The 22259-nt window shown below is 37.8% G+C and overlaps 2 protein-coding genes and 1 long non-coding RNA gene across 3 annotated transcripts in view; 1 reads left to right on the forward strand and 2 right to left on the reverse strand.

The window, feature by feature from the left end:
- The window catches only part of LOC125273125 (protocadherin Fat 1-like), a 184278-nt gene that overhangs the window by 14544 nt on the left and 147475 nt on the right, over window positions 1-22259 (reverse strand). The gene's annotated exons all lie outside the window — the stretch shown is intronic.
- Window positions 9833-13524, reverse strand: LOC125271821. Its single transcript, XM_048196080.1, has 5 exons — window positions 12791-13524; window positions 11471-11635; window positions 10918-11115; window positions 10374-10472; window positions 9833-10231 (listed from the first exon to the last, which is right to left on the reverse strand). Exons 1-5 carry the CDS (start codon window positions 12880-12882, stop codon window positions 10174-10176), a joined length of 612 nt encoding a protein of 203 aa, XP_048052037.1. The 5' UTR covers window positions 12883-13524; the 3' UTR covers window positions 9833-10173.
- On the forward strand, window positions 17423-21100 carry LOC125271827. The gene is made up of 2 exons (XR_007185721.1): window positions 17423-17486; window positions 20999-21100. It is a non-coding gene; the product is annotated as an uncharacterized LOC125271827 (long non-coding RNA).

Genomic DNA, 22259 nt, shown 5'->3' on the forward strand with positions numbered 1-22259 from the left:
AATTAACATTTCATTGTATGGAAAAAAGCAGTTTGAGACTTTCTGCTAAACATCTGCTTTTGTCTTCCACAGAAGAAAGAAAGTCATACAAGTTTGGAATTACTTATGGATGAGTAAATGATGACAGAATATTTCATGATTGGAACTATTTCTTTAAGTGTAAAACAATACTCAGTGAAATGGATGTGAGACTGGTAGGATGTCAGAGAGTTTGTCTTTACTTTAGCTTCCACAGTGAAGATGTACTGTTGATTATTGTTGAAGTTCAGACGTTGTTTCAACCTGATGTTTCCGTCATCTCTCACTTCAAGTTCATCTGGTGCTGGAGGCTGTCAGGGCACATGATTTAAATGAGAATATCAGTAAAACACAAACTGAGCTTATGTACACTCAAATTGATGTATACCCAGATAGCAACACTGTGTCGGCCCAAATCCGGCCCACATCTGGCACATGCGGAATGATGATCTGGCCCACATGTGGCAGGAATGATGGCACTTGGGCGGACCGCTCCTGTTTGCCAGATCTGGACCACCAGCAGGCCATAAAAATGCCAAATGTCAGCCAAGAGCAAAGAACTGGACCTTATCTGATCCACAAAATCTTATGTATTATTTATAGAGTCATTTCAACATTAACAAGCCTGTTTTCAAGCAGAATCACTGAGGGAAAGAAGAAAAAAAGAGATGAGCAGAAACACAAGAACTACAACTGACTTCAGTCACAGCCTTAGAGGAAATCAACTAAAGATAAAAGACATTAAATCTCTGAAGATCTGATTAAACAACTCCACAATCAGCATTACCAGCTTCACTTATTACTAACCAGACTGACTTTATTTCTGTCACACGTCTACAGAAGATCTTATTGAGAATTAACAGGTTTAACTCGTTTGTTACATTTGAGGTTACCATGATGGTGATTGATATTTCCATTAGTTGGCCTCTTAACTTTATACATATATAACTGTCTTTTCTGACTGCTTTGATAGTGTGTTTACCAAACACATTAGCAGCAGCAATAAAAAGTGAAATGAGATCAGGTGTTGGCTGTTAGCCGTTGATGGTTTTACTAATCAATGATGTTGTTTAGATTAAAAGAAATGTTTTGCACCATTAATACACTAACATTACAAACCCTGTCAAACCATGAGCTTGAGCTGTATTGCAGAAATTATTATTTTTTTTTTTTTAATATAGGTACTTTGAGATGACACACTAAGACATCAAGAATCAGCACATGAATCTCAACTATGGTGACAATCAAAAGCATCATGTAGCCGCAATGCATGCTGGGTACTATAGTACAAAACTCCCAGAATGCATCAGAGCATTATGCAGCTGATCTGATTGTCTAAATATTTTGTTTATTGTCACCATCATTGAGATTCATATGCTGATTACTGATATCTGTGTTTGTCAACATAGTTTTCCTTCTTGTGTTTTTATTTATTTTCATCTTCTAACTGATTTCTGCAAAACATCTGGATTTCATTTTGCAGTAACATTTATATTCAATTATTATGACTTCAGTGAAGCACGCTATTTGATAGCTAATTGTTTGACACAGTGTTGTTCACAGGCTATATGATGATTACAAAATCATCAATAGTTATCAATGATTATGCTTCAGTTTTCTTTGCTACTGCTAATGTGTTTGACACAAACACTACCACAGCAGCCAGAGAAGGCAAAAATATATGTGAAAAGTTAAGAGGCCAACTAATGGAAACATCAATCACCATCATGGTAACCTGAAATGAAACAAACATGAGAGTTAAACTTCTGTTAATTCTCAGCAGGAACTTTTGTAGACATGGAACAGAAATAAAGTCAGTCTGGTTAGTAATAAGTGAAGCTGGTAATGCTGTTTGTGGAGTTGTTTAATCAGATCTTCAGAGATTTAATGTCTTTTATCTTCAGTTGATTTCCTCTAAGGCTGTGACTGAAGTCAGTTGTAGTTCTTGTGTTTCTGCTCATCTCTTTTTTTTCTGTTTCCTTCTTTCCTTCAGTGATTCTGCTTGATAACAGGATTGTTAATGCTGAGATGACTCTATAAATAATATATAAATATGTTGTGGATCAGATAAGGTCCAGTTCTTTGCTCTTGGCTGACATTTGGCATTTCTATGGCCTGCTGGTGGTCCAGATCTGGCAAACAGGAGCGGTCCGCCCAAGTGCCATCATTCCTGCCACGTGTGGGCCAGATCATCATTCCGCATGTGCCAGATGTGGGCCGGATTTGGGCCGACACAGTGTTGCTATCTGGGTAGGGCTGAGCGGAGCACAGTTGTAACACATGGTTTAAACATTTCCACACTAACATGACAAAACAAGTATTTACTAGTTGCCATAAGAATACTATATATACATATATATATATATATATATATATATATATATATATAAAAACTGTGCCATAATTCAAAAACATTTGGAAGATATTGCGGAACATTTAACCATAGCAAAACGTAAACTGTAGTTAATTTGTCATTTCAGTTTTTAGTGTTTATTTAAAATGAGAAAAATCTGTTATTTCTACAAATTCTATTTTTAGCAGTTTAGTTCTTTATTGCTTCACTAACTAGCAGAAAACATTAGCCAGGACTAGCACAGATGGGTCCTGTTGTAACACTGCATTACAATGAGCCCTGTGCTAACTGTGCTGCTGCTGTTAGAGATATAATTCACCATTCTTTTATTCTGTTGAGAAACCACGAGAAACAGCTGAATAATGACTGAGATTTATTTAAAAAAATGCCATTATTTTATATGAACATGTTAACAATTGTATTTCATTGACAAAATATTTTAATCTGTCTTGTATACATATTTTTATTAGATCAGAAAACATATTAAACTGTCATATCTGTGGGGCATGTTGCCACATTTCACTTTCTTTCTTTTGAGATAAATAAATAAATAAATAATAATAATAATAATAAAGAAAATACATTGTATTAATGAAATAAGACCACATAGTTGTACTAGACAAAAAGTGTTGTACCCCACTCTCCCCAGCTTAGTTTTTCAAAATATATATTATATTTAAATTGATTGGCCATTAAAATATTTATAAAAATAACTTGATTGAGAGCCGTACTGGAAATTTAACTTTTATTTTAGAATTTTTAGAAATTCATTTTTTTATTTTTTTATTTTTTTTTATTTTTATTTTTAGAAATTTTTAGATTGGTTAACAGGTTAAGGTGTGGAAACAACAATTTGTAGAAGCCTGTTGTGTTTGTAATATAAAAAATACATGAGATAGACTCACCTGTATAGAATATGTAATTCTGTTGTTTTCTGGAGAAACATCTGCATCTTCAGCGATCACCCTGAGCACATCTGAACCCACAGCCGTCGTCTGGAGCAAAAGACACAGTTTACAAAGAGATGTGAGTCTCTGAGTGACCAAACACACTACTGCTGTATAAAGATGACATTACACACACCTCTGACACTGTGGCGCTGTATGATTTACTCTGGAAGATCGGAGGATTGTCATTGACATCCAGAATATATACCACCTTTGTATTTTTCATCTGAAATGCACAATGAAGACTTTATAGTGAAGGTTTATTTGCTTAATTTCTATTTCTATAATGCATTATGTCTTATTGAATGATTGGATTATGATATTATGTAAATAAACATACCCCTGTATTTGAGCAGGTGACTGAATAAGACAAACTCCCTCCTATCTGGAAGAAATAACAGTATGTCACTTTCTTTATGAAAGTAATATATTTTTCTGTATGAATATGTAAGTATGATTGTTCATTTTATATTTATTTACTTTATCTAACAAATGTATTAGTGAAACAAACCTGTAGTACATCAGCGTCCAGTGGTTTGACGGTTCGTACAGTAGCAGTTGAGTCTCCATTAGTGTAAACCAGCTCCAGAAATGACACACCAATGGGATCATTATGTGACTCCAGCACCAGACGATCAATAGGTCTGATATTAGTGAGGATGTCTAAATCTCCTGAAGGACAGATTGTATACATATTTAAATACTCTTAATACACTATATATATAAACATTATATTATCACATTAATGTAATAAAAAATGTTACTTGTAAATGCAAATCTAATATTGTGAACTAGTTAGGTTAAGTGTAAACATTTCTCACCTTCATATCCCTCCAGGATACTCCCTAAATAGTTATTAGTTCCAGTCACACAGTTTATCTCTGAGGTACCTTAAACAACAACAAGTCATTGGTTTCAGAACTTAACAAACAAATAAAAGGCTAAATTCAGCAGCACATAGACCACATTGATACAAAATACTGAAAAAACAAGACAAATTACGCAGTTTAAAAATGGTTCTGAAATGCTCTTCTCTTATGTTGCTCTTAGCTAGCAGCCTACATAGTGAAATGAGATTAATCCACATTTGGTCATCTGAAAAAGTGTGTTTCTGGATTTGGGTGATCCAGTCTTTTGTTTTTAAAAACAAGGATGAAAGTAAAATGTAGCAATTCATGGGATTTCCAAATCTAGATAATTCAGATCTGGATTAAACTTTTTGAAGAACTGGTATGTTATGTACTGTGTGATCTAAGAAAGATTTAGAAAGAAGAAACATTGAATAAATTTGGCTTACCAATAGCACTCCTTACACTGTGGATGTGAAGACAAGATAGAATAAATAAAATATAGAATAAATCCATCTTTTTCATAATTCACTGTCAGTGCAGCCTGTATTATGAAGCCTGGCAGTGAAGAGAATGACTATTCCTCCTGTAATCTCTCTCTGAGCTGTTCTTTATTGTATGTCATAAACAGTTATTCTCTGGTATAAACAGGTATCAAAGGTGCTTCATAGAGGTCAATAATGAGTGATGTGGGAGGGATTTTCTGGAAAGAAGTTGATGTTACAGGTTTATATAAGGATATTTGAGATGATTTGAACCCAGATTTTGTTACTGAACTTGTTTTGAGTTTGTACTTCCACACCTTCTCATGCAATAGTTTATGTATTCTAGTTCAGTCCCAGCTAACAGAATTTTGTTATAAGAACGTTCTCTCAATATTCAGTGTTGGTTCTGGGAACATTAAAAACGTCCAGTTTTCTTGATGTTAGAGTAACATTTTTATAAGATATAATGTTCCTCAAACGTTCTTTCAACTTAATTTTGATCTAAAATTCAACATTGTAGGAACGTTGATTTGTAACATTCCAAGAACATGAAAATGTTCAGTTTCCTTAATGTTAGTCGAATGTTATTTAAAGGTTAGTATGATGTTCCTGAAACATTCTTTCAATCATTCAAACACCTGCTGTGAACAAACACTGAAAGAAAGAGAAATAAGAACACAAACTACAACTTTCTTCAGCCACAGCCTTAGATGAACTGAAGATAAAAGACATTAAATCTCTGAAGATCTGATTAAACAACTCCACAAACAGCATTACCAGCTTCACTTATTATTAACCAGACTGACTTTATTTCTGTCACACGTCTACAGAAGCTCTTATTGAGAATTAACAGAAGTTTAGATGTTTCGTTTGAGGTCACCATCATGGAGGTTGGTGGTTGCTTTAGTTGAGCTCTTGAGCCCTGACTATTATAGAGTTGCTTCTTTATAAGCCGTCGCATGTTTTCAAGAAACTTTTTTGTATTGATAAAGATCAATGTGTTGGTTTCAATTTTTGTTGTACAGACAAACAACTGCATTAAAGTGGTTTAATAAACAGCTTTATTGTAGTTTTCCTTACTTTTGGTATTGAAGTGTTATGTGAAAAGCAAATAATAAACTCAAAAATGTGATGGAAGTTGTTTTTTTTAACACTGAACTCATTCATATTTCGTTGTCCGAAACTATTTTAAAAATGACACACTAAAGCCTTTACACTGCACGCGTGTGCGGCGCGTTACGGCTGCGACGCGGCTACCGGAGCTGATACGCGGCCGCTCTAGTCAATGCTCGTGTTTACACCAGCCGCGCCGCGGTGCGTTTGAGAAGCGTCCCAGATGCGGCTCGACGCGCCGCTTCGCTAAAGATAGGCACCTCTCCTATTTTTGACGGACGCCGCGTCGAAGACGCGCAGCTCAAATACAAAACAAAGTCAGAATAATCACCCTGAGTAAACTCCCGCTCATATTTCACATCACTAGGAGGCCAGAAACTGACAACAAGAGATTCGAAGTTGAAAAACTTTATATTTCTTTGTTTCTGTTTGTCCATAACTGGACTTTTAAGTGTATTAACTTCATGGCTACAGCAAAATAAAGTATGGCATAGCAATAAACACAATAAAACCGGACAAAAAATAACAATTTAGTAATTAAATACATGAAAAAAGCAACGAAAACAACGTTGGACAGGCAAATTTAATGGTCTCGCGAAACCAACCGCTTCGATCTGAAATGCTTCTGGTGTGAATTATCAGCACTCATCATACAAACCTCAACAATGGTGACAATAAAAAAAAAAAAATAAAAAAAAAAAAAAATCAATGCATTTGGGAACCATGAATGTGTTTTGTATAATGAATGTTGATGTCTGTGAGTGTATACATGACGCAAAACAAAGTTTTAAACAAAAAGTTAACAATGACAGTGTTGCAAATCATATTTTTCACTTTGTTTGCGATTGATACTAGAATTCTTTAAATAAGCAATTACAGAAAAAAGCAGTTGTTTAAACCACTTTAATGCAATCGTTAGTCTGTTATTGAAACAGCTGCATTGTTTTTCTTTATCAATGAAGAAATGTTTTGTGAATACACATGATTGCTGATAAAGAAGCAGCTCTATAAAAGTCAGGGGTCAAGAGCTCAACTAAAGCAACCACCAACCTCCATGATTCTTTCTGTGAGGGCGCCCTTCAGCTTTGAGTATGAATTAAAACATACATTACTGCAATAATCAAATTCAGTTTAAATGATAATAATAATATAGTAAAAACAATTTTTAATATAGTAAACAACAACAACCTTGCATCACAATAAGTCTATTGTGATTGTCAAATATGGTAACTAAACATAATTGCATTAAGTTTAGTGACAACTTGTTACAAAGTTTACATGGTACAATGACTGGTAGAAGGAGCCATGATTGTCTTTGCATGGGATTCTGATTCAGCTTCAGTGCTCCACTTCCAGCAGTAAACAGATTTTGGACACGGACATATCCAGCTGCCCGGTTTTTATCTTAAGTTGGACTGATCGGACAAATCCATTTTTATCAGGTCAATTATTCTTCCCATCAACCAGGAGCCGCGAAGAGCTACAGGATCCTTGATAGCCACAATGTCTCCCACTTTAAAACTTCTTCATGGTTTTATCCATTTCTGTCTCTCTTGTAATGTAATGGTAAATATTCCCTTACCCATCGTTTCCAGAAGAGATCTGACAAGTATTGCACCTGTCTCCATCTTTTTTTGATGTACAAATCTCCTTCATCGAAAAACTCCTGGAATCATTGATGGTTTAGACTTTAGGAGGAGAATATGATTAGGTGTCTCAAGATCATTCACATCATCAGAGGCTTTCGTAATGGGTTTGAAAGGTTTCATTATCCATAAGATTGTTATCTAATGGTTGAATACAACATGCCAAATGAGCCTCTCCCAAATTCCACCAATGTGAGACCCGACAGGAGGGTTGAATATCCACTTAAGTCCCTTTGATGACAATGCATGCTGGATCTTGTTATGGTCTAACCCAGCTACCGCTTCCCTCAGCTCCAACAAAATTTGTACCATTACCTGATCTCAACTGAGCAACTTGACCATGACGACACACAAACTGGCGAATGGCATTAATACAGGAGTCGGTATTTAAAGTATAAGCCATCTCAAAATGTACAGCCCTGCTTGCCATGCAGGTGAAAATTAGCCCATAGCATTTAACTGTTTCTTTCTTGATTTCAATAGCCCAAAGTAGTCAACACCAACATTTATGAATGGTGGTAAATCAGGTATAACTCTGTCTGCATGCTGGCAAGTCAGACATTTTTTGCTCTCCAACATTTCTTTGAAAACAACAACAACATATGACACAGTCAGAGATTATATTTTGACAAGCAGAATTAGCATTAATTATACAGTAACTTATGAAGAAATGATAACATATAATTCCTTCCTGCATGGCCCAATTGCTGATGTATATGCTTCAAGATAAGTTGATAAATAGCCTGGTCCTTAGACAAAATAACTGAATGTCTTTCTCCCTCTGGCATGGCAGCCCTAGCAAGTCTCCCTCCAACTCTCAGAAGACCATTTTCCAGCACTGGATCAAGCTTAAAGTTGTCAGTCTTCTTCTTTACTGTAGCTCCTGCCTTCAATGCAGCAATCTCATCAGAAAATCTCTCCTGTTGATAATACTGAATGATCATGAACATGAGATCATCAACAGTCAATGATTTGACATCCATTTTGGCCTTTTTCTTTCTTGATGCATGAAGTTTATTTGATTCAATGCTTTGAACATCCTTTCCTGCAGCAGTAAATACTTGTAAAGCTTTCCTCTGTTCTACAAGCTGCAAAAAAATAGCTTAGAAACTGACTGGTAGGAGACTTTGAAACCTGACAGGTAAAGGCATGTGCAGTGCATTCCACTTTGACCTCTGGGTCATCTGGAGGTATTGACAACTGATTCATGTTGGACGTGGGCCATTCTTCTTCTTCCTTAAAAAGAAAATCAGGCACCTTAAGCCATGTTTTTCATGCTAAAAATTCTTCAGCACCAAGACTTTTTATTCTTCAGCTCCTTCTTTCAGTGTTTGTTCACAGCAGGTGTTTGAATGATTGAAAGAATGTTTCAGGAACATCATACTAACCTTTAAATAACATTGTACTAACATTAAGGAAACTGGACATTTTTATGTTCTTGGAATGTTACAAATCAACGTTCATAGAATGTTGAATTTTAAATCAAAATTAAGTTGTAAGAACGTAACATTATACATTATAGCTTATAAAAACATTGCTCTAATGTCAAGAAAACTGGACATTTTTTACATTCCCAGAACCAACACTGAACATTTAGAGAACGTTCTTATAACAAAATTCTGTTAGCTGGCATAATACCTTACATTTTCCTATAAAAGAGTAAAAAAAAGAACATACTCGCAGAACAGGTCTACTTCACATCAGAATAGTTTAATTTTTCCTGTCGATTAAGGCAAACGAATTGTGAAATTGCAAATTGCTTCCTTTGGCTTTTTTAACAAGGGATCAAAGTTTTACTCTGGCGTCTATCTACTGGGGAAAGAGATTCCGTGAGTTAAAACTCTCATCACATCCTGATAGCAATCAATAACAGAAGTGGTGTAAATATTAAAAAAATGTACATATAGCCTATCTTCTGTGGAAGTATCAGGATTAAAAAATGTCCTACTTCCTGTCAACATATGTATTTCCATATCCGGATACTGGATATCTGTATACTCCATTTGACCATGTACGTGAACACAGGTGGTTGATGCACTTTGCTCCGCCTGACCTGCAGAGGGAGCTATAGAGTGCATTAGCGCCCCCCTCCTCTTTCAGCATTTCAATATTTCCCATTCATTTTTCCCATAGGGATTTGTTAAAGTCTTTGTTAAAGAGTTATAAGCCATGAACCAAGACAACCAGCTACAAGGTGAAACATAACGTTATAAACTTTGATTTGAAGCCAAAAAATTTTCAAAACTAGGACAAAAAGACAAAACTACAAGAGGGAAAGAACTACAATGCCATGAAGCATTGCAAGATAGCATAATCAAATAAAAAATGATGGAGAAATATAAAACTACTCATTTAAAAATGTTCATTTTATATATATATATATATGTATGTATCTATATGTATATATCTCTATTAACAACCTTGTAGCTCACAGTAGGGCTGTCTTTTAAGGTTTTTAAGTTATTGTTAAAAATATATTTCCCTATGGAGAAAATGATTGGAAAAAATACTTCCGGAACCCTCAGTAGTTATGGATCATAAACTTAATTTTAACCAAAGTCTATAGATATATAAAGACAGTTCACTCCTATTACTTATGAATGGGAGAAACTGCAACGCTCAATATGGCGTAATATGTCCCGCTTTATAAATAAAAGAGCCAATCACTGATTGGTAAAGTCATTGTGTCACTGCAGCTGCCGTTGGAAGCTCCGATTCCCACAGAAACCTGAGACTTGTTATAGTCTTTAGTTTGTCGTTTCATCAATGTGCTTTACTTTTTATTTCATGAAGTTCCATTGCCGCTCTGGATTCTGGGTTTCTGTTAACAAGGAAAGAAACATGTTTAGTCAAATATCAATGCATAATAACATGGGAACTAATGCATATTTTGTATTTGAGAACAATCTTTTACTAATGAGTTTAACTGATTGGATCGGATCTTTAACAATTTTGGCACTTACATGTTAAAGTCAGCAAGGTTGTCAAGACTCCATCTCCTTTGAGGTACAGGTACATTTTCATGTAAATTTTGGCACAATAAATGTTCCTGTTTCTTTTTCCTGAGGCAGCAAAAAAAAAAAAAAAAAAGTATTAAAACTACTTAACCAAACATATTAATTTTCTTCACTGTGAAAAAATTACCCCTAAAACACGATCAGTTTTCAAAATCAACATGAAACGTTATTGTATTACTTTAAAGATAAATGATATGACATTACTGTATTACCTACAAGAGTTAACTAAAACAATAATCAAATCAGTGGCACAACTACTGACAGTTCAGGCTGAACAAAAAGAATAAATTAAACAAATTAAAAAAAAAATAATAATTTTGACTTAATGTTGATTTTAGGGTTCCTTTTTTCATTTAGAAATTCTTTTCAGGTCAGTTGACCAGAACTAAGTTGATTCTGTATCAAAAAAAAATATATATTTTTTTATTGTTTAACAGTCAAAGAAAAGTGATAGAAAAAAACTGCTTTTGCATACACAGTACTAACTTACTTGACATTATAGATAACCGTTGACACAATATTCACAATGCTAATAGCCAGCACCACCCCGAAAGCGATGAGAGTAATTGTGACTCCTTGACCGGGACCTTCAGGGTTTTCAGGACTGTCCTCCACTTTGATTTCCAAACCAGGACCAAAAACCTTCTCCAGTTCAGATGTTAAAGCTTTGAGCTCAGTGTTCAGTTTCCTGTGGGAGTGAACATATTTCAGATGCTGCACATAACTCTGTCAACCTAATTAAAAAACAGTTGTAATTCAGACAAGCAGGCAAGGGGGAAATGTGAAGAGTATATTTTTGTTAATGCACATACATAAAGTTTAATAAATTAAAATTAAATAAATAACGTCTAGGGATTGTGACTTTATGTGTGGTCATGCTCTTGCCACGTAATTTCCCTTACTGATTTCCTTGCATGAACATGGTTGATAAACCAATAGCCTCATGGGCAGTTGTATTTAAAATGAATGCACTCAAATCATTTTCATAATTGCTCTAAATTAAAATTGATTTAATATAAATAACTGATATTCGTTCAACTTACTCTTTGACCTCTGTGGCTTTGATGACAGCTCCACTGGAGTCCATGGCAATGAAACTGACATAAGTTTTGTCTGTAGATTCTCTGAGAATGGAGCACATCTCAATCCCATCTTCAGCTCTCACACTGAGGATTTTCACAGTCCAGCCTAAAACTTTCTTCATGGAACTGAGAAAATGAAAACACTATCAGATGGTGCAAAGAACACAAAAAGAGGAGGTAGCAAGAAGAATCAATGCAACATTCAATACAATTTTGATGTCCAGAAAGGTAGTTAAAAACAGTCAGCGTGACTACAGTGGTTCAACCTTAATGTTATGAAGCGACAAGAATCATTTTTGTGCTCTAAAACAAAACAAAAATAATGACTTTATTCAACAATTTGAACCATCGTCATTCATAGTGAAGTGAGGCTTCCTTATTTACGTCCGAACTGCAACACAATATTGGCCGAAGCTGAACACGTGCATGTGCATGTGATGCAGGATCTGGAGCTGAAGGAAGGTCTTACGGGTGTGAAACGACATGAGGGTGAGTAATTAATGACAGAATTTTCATTTTTTGGGTGAACTAACCCTTAAAGCCCTCAGTCTCTGTCAGTTCTTGGTCTTGGATTGTTCAATGTTAATGTGTTGTGGTTTTGTTTCCTCTTAATTATTCTGCTGGTTATTGTTTTGATTCTTGGATTAAGGACTATTTGAGTATCTTCATTGTTGTGCACTTTCATTACAGCCACCCACCGTGACAGAGACATTTTGTGGAAAAGAACTGTATGAACTCCAGTGAAAACATAGCAGCACAATGGTTTGCAATGTTATGAAATTATTAATTTTTACATTTATTTTTGGGTTAATCATTCATTAACCTCAACCTAGCACTTTGGACATTTTGACCCAGAGAGGATTTTCTTTTTCTGAAACTTACTGTTTAACTTACACAGGGTTTAACAACTTTGGTAAAAAAAAAAAAAAAAAAAAAAAGCTGCAGTTGTGGTATTCTCAGTCAAAAATGACCAGTCTGCAAAAAAATTGCTTATAAATCTTGAAATAAATAATTTTTATAAAATTGTTTTATTTCAGTTAGCACAGGTTTTGTATTTTGTTTCGGAACTTTGATTGTTGGCCTCATTGATCTGAGCTTATGCACCCAAGTTTTTTAGGTGAATACGTTTTTTAAGTGAACTTTTTCCATTCAAACACTGAGGTGCATAAACTCAGATTAATGAGGCCTGCAATCAATCAGTTCCATTTAATTTCACAAATAGAAATGCTCTTATTCTGTCTCAATAACACAATGTTTAAATAATGAACAGAGATCACTCACTCTTCCATATCTGGTGTCATCTTCTCCACTATGTATACGGGCTGGTTTAGAGAGATTACTGTGACGCTGTCATGATAAACACTTTGCTTCATTTTGACCTGCAGGTAACAAACACAAAAACCTTACTTTTGTAATGACCAAGACTAAGACCATGACTGCACTAAATTGTATGATTTATTTGTTAACATCATTACTGCGATTGGATGGAAAAATTCCTGCTTCAAATCCAATCAATAACTTTGATTTCTTTTGTAACTGTTGGCACACGTCAGAAATCAATGAGGGATTATATCAAAAATGGCACCAAAATTAATACAAATTCCCACAAAATTCAAGAAATTATTGCAAAACGGTACTTGTTTGAGATCTTGCTATTTATATCATGATATATGATATGATTAAACAACAACAGCAAGAGAACGGATTTCACAAATATGAGCATGATTGCAAATGTGATATTTTGTACAAAGTTATATGTTCAATAAACAAAATTGTATTTTTAAAACATTACTCTCATCATTATTTAGGCAGCTGTAATTGTACCATCTCAATTTCCATGCCCCCTCTGCAGTACAAAGATTAACTTTGTTGCTGGGAGTTAATTTGATTGGTAAGAGCTCTATATAGTGTCTTATAATTCTAATTGTATTATTTGACTAAATATAAAACATTTCTCAGGCAGTAAATGTGAATCTTTTAGATGAATTTGAGGCAACACTGTTGCTAGTAATTTACTATTGATTGTACAGTTATTTACTGTAATCTACAGTATGTTACTGTAAAAATATCATACACTAAATTAAAACTTGTGTTACCTCATTTAATTTGCAGAAACCAACTGCCTCAAATTGTCAGACTGCCATTTAAATTTACAAACTAATTTTTATTATATGTTAATAATATGACCATATTATTATTATGAACAGTCATCATCTGTTAAATAAAACAACATGCAGCATATCACCAATGCATCTTGATCTTTTCCTGAACTTAAAGCTGCTGTCCGCAACTTTTCCTCTTTGTCACCATCTCTGTTTGAAACATGCGATTGCAGTCATATGCGGAACAGTTATCTGTACGTGCGTTGTGCCTCAGCACGGGTGAATCTAATGCTTGCTGTCAGTCACCGCACCGGTGTGGATACTGTACTTCAGAATCACAGATTCTATGTCTTGAAAGTATGACCAATATAAGAATTTTCACTGGAAAATATCATCTGAACAAGTAAGTAACATGTCTGCCACTTTTGTTTTGACCAACTGAGGAAAAAAGCATCAGGCCTACAATAAATCACGCTGCCAATGATGATTAAATCTAATGATCGCTTAGCTCTGATCACACCAAACCGTGCAAATTATTATTAATGTTATATTGTTCTCAAATTGTTAATGTTAACAACATCAGCAATGCGTGACTGTGTATTTATTGTGTATTAGCGTTACCTGTAGATTTCAATTTCTGTATCCACTCCGCAGTCCAAAGTCTTTTGCTTTTTGTCTACGGCTGAATCTCCAGTTGTCACTGATGATTGTCATTTGGACCTTTCTGGATTACAATCCGCCATCAAAATGATAAGTTTAATTATTTCAGCTGTTGTGAGAAAAGGTTATAAATGAGCCGCTACCGGCAGCTTCCTCGCGTAACTGATGTAACTGACTCGACGGAACTCCTTCCTTTGTTTACAGACATGACGTAATGACGCACAGACGAATTGCTGCATGCTTGAATTTCCTGCGGAAATCCGCCATGTCGCTCTTATTATAAAACATTATTACAAGCTTACTGTTGTGAATCAAGACAAGATAATGAGATAGTTTTAAACACTGGCTGGTTATGTACTTGTTCAAAAGTTGATTTTGGATCATTTTTAACCAAAAAAAGTTGCGGACTGCAGCTTTAAGCACAGACTCTACTCTTCAGCACAATGGTGACCCGCAAAACTCAATTTTACAGTAAACTACTGGCAACAGTGTTACCAGTATATAACTGTTTTTTTAAATTACAGTTTGTAACTGTTAAAGGATTAGTTCACTTTTAAATAAACGTTTGCTGATAATTTACTCACCCCCATGTCATCCAAGATGTCCATGTCTTTCTTTCTTCAGTCGAAAAGAAATTAAGGTTTTTGATGTAAACATTCTAGGATTTTTCTCCATATCATTCATTTCAATGGGCACCAAATGGTTGAAGGTCCAAATGGCGGCTTCAGTGCAGCTTCGAAGGGCTTTAAAGGACACCAGACGATACCAGACGATGAATAAGGGTCTTATCTAGCGAAACGATCAGTCATTTAAAAAAAAAAAAAAGTTTAAGTTTTATAAGCACAAATGCTGGCTTTGCTCTTTTCTCCGATGCGCGTTCGTGACGTCACGTAATATGCAATTACGTTGAAAAGGTCACGGTTGACGTAGGCGTAGCAACCACAGTTTCATTCGCTCAGGATTGTGTATAGGAAATCTATGAAAAGTCACAAATTTCTGTCCTGACAAAAATTTTCTTTTAGGCTTTCTAATATTAAAACACCCAGGATACACACACCTTTCAAGCGTGAGTTTAAAATATTCTAACTGACCGCCAGAGTGAGTTTTTTTTTTTAAGGCGACCCTTATTTTAGAACGTTTGCCTTTATTGTTTCCATGGTGACGTGTGCGTGTCACGAGCGCTGAACGTAGCCACAATAACACTGTATGAGAGATGGATCAATATTATTTTGTTTTTCCTTTTTTATTTAAAATATTCGCAAACTTGCTTAAATGTCTTCAACTATATGATATTCCGATTCTCAAATATGTTTGAGTGAGTGTGTTTTGTCATTTAAAAACCTTTATAAATGATCTTTATCTTGATCTATAATGCGAGATGGGCGCCGCCATCTTAGTTTGCACTGCAGTTCACAGAGTTCTGTCAGTCTGATTTACAGCAGGTGAATACATCAGTTTCTCCTGAAATATATGCAAGTAAGTGGCTGGTGAACTGGAAAAATAAGAGAGTAAACTTTATAGTTACTTAGACCCATTATGTGTGTCTGATATGAATAAATGTCGGCAAATTATATTTGAATTCACTGTTTATTGATGCTTCCACTGACGTCTGACATCAGTGTGTATTTTATAAACTCCAAATGTATTGTTTAATGGTGCTTATGCGTATTTAAATGTCTGAAACCTTAAAAGAAACATTATGTGGCTGAAAACACTGCATAGCTGTGATGACAAGAGAGCGCACGTCCGTCTCGCAGCCAGAGCACGAAAGCACAGTTTGAATCTAGCAGTTATGTGACGTCGCTGAACATTCTAAATCCCATATGTGGACCGTACGCCCAGGGGCACAAAAATAAACATCCCATATGTGGGAACGTACCGCTCAAAGGGTTAAACAATAAACTGACACAAAGACATTTGAATATGTGTATACGATCCTCCTTCCGCACATTTGTAATGTAAACACTGACTCGATACTTCCGCCCACGTCAACCGTGACCTTTTCAGCGTAATTGCGTATTACGTGACGTCACGAATGCGCATCGGAGAAAAGAGCAAGGCCAGCATTTGTGCTTATAAAACGTAAACTTTTTTATTATTTTTTTAAAATGACCAATCGTTTCGCTAGATAAGACCCTTATTCATCGTCTGGTATCATCTGGTGTCGTTTAAAGCCCTTTGAAGCTGCACTGAAACTGCCATTTAAACCTTCAACCGTTTGGTGCCCAATGACATTAATGATATGGAGAAAAATCCTAGAATGTTTACATCAAAAACCTTAATTTCTTTTCGACTGAAGAAAGAAAGACATGGACATCTTGGATGACATAGGGGTGAGTAAATTATCAGCAAAAGTTTATTTAAAAGTGGAGTAATCTTTTAAAATACATTTTGTGGGTGTGTCTTTTTATCTTACACCTTTAACCCTTTCAACCCCACAGGAACATCCTCTAGTGTCCACACTACAGAGTAAAAGTAACATTGAGGCTGTGTTGCAGTGAGATAATTATGTTAATATTTAAGAGATGATTGAGCATTAATGATAAACACCTGCTGTTAACAAGCAGAATCACTGAAAAGAGGAACAAGAACGAAAAAAATATGAGCAGAAACTACAACTGTCTTCCAGCCATTACACATTATTAAACTTATTACTGACCAGATTAACTTTATTTCTACATAAGATCTTATTGAGGATTAACAGAAATTTAGACGTTGATAATTTGGTGAATATGTTTGGTTTGATGTTACTATTGAGGAGATCAGCGTTTGCTTTAGTTGATCTCTTGACCCATGACTTTTGGTTTATTCCTGCCATATCAAATGTGTTTTATAAACACTCAGTTACAGCAGCCAGAGAAAGTTAATGGAAAAGAGTCAAGAGCCCAACTAAAGCAGACACTGGTCACCACAATGGTGACTGCAAATTTCAATAAATGTTTATTTTCAATAAAACATCAACATCCATATCTGTTAATTCTCAACAAGAACTTCTGTACATGTATGAAAGAAATAATGTCAAACAGGTTTGTAAACTGGTTTCACACTCAGTGTAGCTGAAGTCAGTTGTAGTTTTTGTGTTTCTGTCTCTTTTTTCTGGTCTTGTTTCTCTGTCCTTCAGTGATTCTGCTTATTAGGTGTTCATAAAGTATCTGAATTCACTCACTTCTTTTCATTCACTCTGTCAAGTGGATTATATTAGTGAACTAATGTAGGTTGGACAAAGGTTACTTCTATCCAAGGCCTGAAAATACACCAGGGCAAAAAAGGGTGCCTAAAGAAGGGTCAACAGGGAAGTCGCATCGACAGCTACTTTTTGAGAAGCAGGCCGAGTCAGTCGTCAGAAGTTCAGCAGCAGGACACACACCACAGTCTGCAGGACATCAACACCCCTGCCCTAGACGAGGAACAACATGGCACAAGAGGGCAACCTGAACCCAACCCATCACGACCAACAGCAGAGAAGAAGATCCAGGGGCGAAGGCCATTAGTCAAGTGGCCAAAGGCCTGCAACAAGACGATGTGGAAGGAGACCAACACCGATCTCTGCAACATGCTGGAAGGGATCAGAGGCACAGCCATGGAAAAGTTGGATAGGATGGGCGATCTTATCTATGCCTACGGAGTGGAACGATTTGGAGTGGTCAAAAGCAAACGAGCTACTCCTTCAATCCCCACCAAGTCCAGAAGGCAGACAGAGATAGATCGCCTAGTCAAGGAGAGGAGACAGCTGAAGAAGCAATGGAGAAAGGCCACAGAGGAGGAGAAGGAGGGTATAAACCTGTTGCAGAAAGAGATCCAGGGCAGGCTTGCAACACTGAGGAGAGCTGAAAACCTTCTGAGGAAGTGCAGAAGGAAGGAGCAAACAAGATCACGCTTCTATAAAGATCCCTTCAAATTTGCGAAGAATCTCTTCACAAAGGAGAAGAGCGGAAGTCTCTCAGTGCCAAAAGCCGACCTGGAAGAACATCTGAAAAACTCCTGCACAGATGACAGACACCAGAAACAAGTTACACTCCCACCTGACATGCCACCAGTCAACCCACCAGAGTACGAGCTGGATATCAATCCACTCAGATGGAGTGAGGTAGAACAAATCGTGCGTAGAGCAAGGGCCGCATCATCTCCAGGTCCCAATGGAGTTCCATACAGGCTCTACAAAATGCTCCAGATGTCCTGTGATTCCTCTGGAAACTGATGAGAGTTGTGTGGCAAAAGAAGGAGATACCAACATCCTGGCGGAGAGCCGGAGGGATCCTTATCCCCAAGGAAAAGGACTCATCAGAGATTGGGCAGTTCCAACAGATCAGCCTTCTAAACGTAGAGGGAAAAATCTTCTTCAGCGTGGTCACTCACAGGCTGGCAGGATACCTGCAAAGAAATAACTTAATTGACATGTCAATCCAGAAAGCAGGCATCTCAGGCTTTTCTGGTTGTGTAGAACACGCTAGTGTCATATGGCATCAGATCCAATTTGCCAAAAAAGAGGGAACGGATCTTCACGTGGTGTTCCTGGATCTCGCGAATACCTTTGGCTCAGTCCCTCACAACCTCCTGTGGACAGCCTTTGACTACTTTAGAGTCCCAGCAGCTCTCACAACCCTTGTCAAGGCCTACTTTCAGGACGTCCAACTCTGTGTGACAACAGCAGAGTGCACAACAGCTTGGCAACACCTGGAAGTGGGAATCATGGCGGGCTGCACCATCATCACCGTCATGGAGGTCATCATTCGGGCCTCTAGATGGACAGTTGGCGGACAGCGAATAAGATCTGGGCTGAGGCTGCCGCCGGTCAGAGCATACATGGATGACCTCACAACTCTCACCACGACCAAGGTTTGCACTGCACGATTATTAAGAAAGCTTCAGGAAAACATTGAACGGGCTCGCATGAAGATCAAGCCGAGCAAGTCCAGAAGCATCTCTATCATCAAGGGGAAGTTGTCAGACCACCGCTTCCACATTGGCGAGGAACCCATCCCAACTGTCTCAGAGAAGCCAGTGAAGAGCTTAGGTCGGTGGTATGATGCCTCCCTTAGAGACAAAGAGCAAGTAGAACAGCTTAGGAAGGAGGTAGACAGTGGCTTGGAAAAGATTGACAGAACCCTGCTCCCTGGCAAGCTGAAGCTCTGGTGCATGCAGTATGGACTACTTCCACGTCTCCTGTGGCCACTAACCCTCTATGAAGTCCATACATACAGCTCATATGTAAGGAAGTGGCTTGGCCTTCCCAGGTGCCTCAGCAGTATTGGACTTTACGGCAAAGGGATGCTACGTCTGCCCATTTCCAGTCTGGTAGAGGAGTACAAGTGTGCCAAAGTCAGACTGGAGATGATGCTACTGGATTCGAACGATCCATTTGTAGCCCAAGCTACCCCCATCTTGGCCACTGGGAGGAAGTGGACCCCGTTGGCTGCAACTGAGCAGGCAAAGGCAGCACTCAGACATAAGGACATCGTGGGCCGAGTGCAGGAAGGGAGGAGTGGTCTTGGACTTGGGGCCAGTACACCAGTGTGGAGCAAGGCCTCTCCACCTCAGAGACGTAAGATGGTGGTCCAGGAGGTATGTCGGGAGGAGGAAGCAAGAAGGTGCGCCCAAGCTCTGGCACAGGCAAAGCAAGGGCAGTGGATGACATGGGAAGGAGTGGAGAAGAGGAAGATCTCCTGGAAAGAGCTGTGGGCGATAGAGGCATTTAGGGCAAGCTTTACCATCAGGGCTGCCTACGATGTCCTACCTTCTCCCGCAAACCTAAGCTAATGGTATGCCGAAGACCCCACGTGCCCTCTATGCCCAAGTCTAGCAACACTGAAGCACATCTTAGTGGGATGCAAGACTAGCCTCACCCAAGGCCGTTACACCTGGCGGCACAACCAGGTGCTAAAGTGTCTTGCAGCAGTGTTGGAAAGTCGACGGAGAAGCGTGAATGCCCTTCCTCCCCCGTCACCCCAGTGGCAGCCAACACCATTTGTTCGGGAGGGTGAGGGCCAAGCCAACCTCACCACCATAAGATCAGACTCTGGTCAGCTGGGCAGAGCACGGGACTGGGAGCTGCTGGCAGACTTGAACAAGAAACTCTGCTTCCTAGCTGAAACCAGACCTTGTTCTGTGGTCAGCCTCTCTCAAGCTTGTCTACATCATCAAGCTCACCGTGCCCTGGGAGGGTGCAGTGGAGGAGGCCTACGAACGGAAAAGGTTGAGGTACGCCGAACTTGCAACCGATGTGCAGCAACAAGGCTGGAAAGTGAAGGTACGTCCAGTGGAAGTAGGCTGCAGAGGGTTTGTAGCCACCTCAACATCCAGGCTACTTAGGGAGATGGGAGTGCGAGGAAAGGCCCATTGGCAGGCAGTCAAAGACCTCTCCGTGGCTGCGGAAAAGGGAAGCCAGTGGCTATGGGTGAAGAGAAAAGACTCCGCTTGGGTCTTCAAATGAGTTGATGGAACCTAGGGAGTGAACCTGGGACGCTGGGATTCACTGCTGAACCCTCTGGAGGTGTCGTGGGCCTATTAGCGAAACACCAAGGAAGGAGGGCGCCCAATTGACAACCCAAAGGGTGCCATCACTCAACTGACCATCCCACAGAGTCTCATCGGAGCCTCAAGTATGCACTAAGGGATGCATACTTGACGACAGTGCCATCACTCAATGGACCATCCCATGGAGTCTCATCGGTGCCTCAAGTATGCATTAAGGGATATCAACATCAAGTCCTATACAACAGATCTGTAGGGAATAGTGAATGAGGGTATAGGGTGTGATTTAGAACACAGCCTCTGAGTGTCGACTTTGAGCGATGTTAACTCACAATATATTCCTGTAGGCTATTTTCTCGAAAATGACAAATATTACCCAGAATGCATTATTTTCTACAGTATATAACTGTTTTAATGAAAATGGTTTGTTACTGTCAGAATTTGGCCATTTTTCTATAGCAAGGTCTAACAGTGTGCTCTGGTCTTGGTCTTGACTCGGCCTCGCCCTGCCTTGGTCTCGGTGGTGGTCCTGAATACAACACTTCCATTCATGCTTCTTTCATACTGTTTTAAGCAGTATTTTAATACAGTAATGTAAAAGCTTTCTCTTTTTCTCTCTGTGTTTCTGGTCACCTGTACTGTTGTAGTTGTGGACAGTCCATGTTTATCAGTGGTTTTAACATGAAAGGTTGACGAATTGTCTCTAAAACTGGATGCATCCAGTACGTAGATCTGACCAGTGTTGGGCTCCACATCCAGCAGAGTTGTGGACTCCTGCAGGGAATACTGCAGTTCTGAGCTCTCGCCCACATCAGGGTCCCATGCCTGAGGGATACACAACGATATTTTAACCCCATTTAGCACAGAATAATAAAAAATAGTAATAGCCATGATAGTTGACAGCCATGAAGTACATGAAGTTCTGGAGTCTATGGCCTCTACTGTGAGGATGTACCACTCTTCTATATAGAACCTTAAAAGGTTCTGTCAGGCACTTCATATATAGAATATTTTAGGGGTTCCCATCCTGGGATAATTTTACGGATTTAGTTTAGTTTTAAGTTTTAATTATTTTTTTCATTTGAATTACATTTTTTAAATTAAACAGCTTGTAAACATACTTTATCACAAAAAGTTTTTAAATAACTCAATACAACTGAAAGTATTGTTCAATCATTTAAGACATTTCTCTTTATATAATACCTTTTTGGCATAAAGTGTTCTTTTAAATTGTGTCAAGACCCCAATGAACCTTTTTTTCTTCTAAGAGTGACTTAGATTCTTTGGGGTCAAACATTTTAGACATCAAATTTTTATATGCCAGATAAAAAAAGTAAGTCTGATCACTTTGAAATGATGGCATGGGATTACATGCTGAAATATATTTCTTGGGTTAAGGGTATAAACAAATCACTGGCCCTTCAGTATGAGCAATAGCAACAGAAACAGTGATATTTGCCTTAGTGAACAACATTATAGATCTGAGTACATCCACTGCATTCATAACTGATATCTAT

The sequence above is a fragment of the Megalobrama amblycephala genome, linkage group LG7 (assembly GCF_018812025.1).
Source record: "Megalobrama amblycephala isolate DHTTF-2021 linkage group LG7, ASM1881202v1, whole genome shotgun sequence".
NCBI lineage: Eukaryota > Metazoa > Chordata > Actinopteri > Cypriniformes > Xenocyprididae > Megalobrama > Megalobrama amblycephala.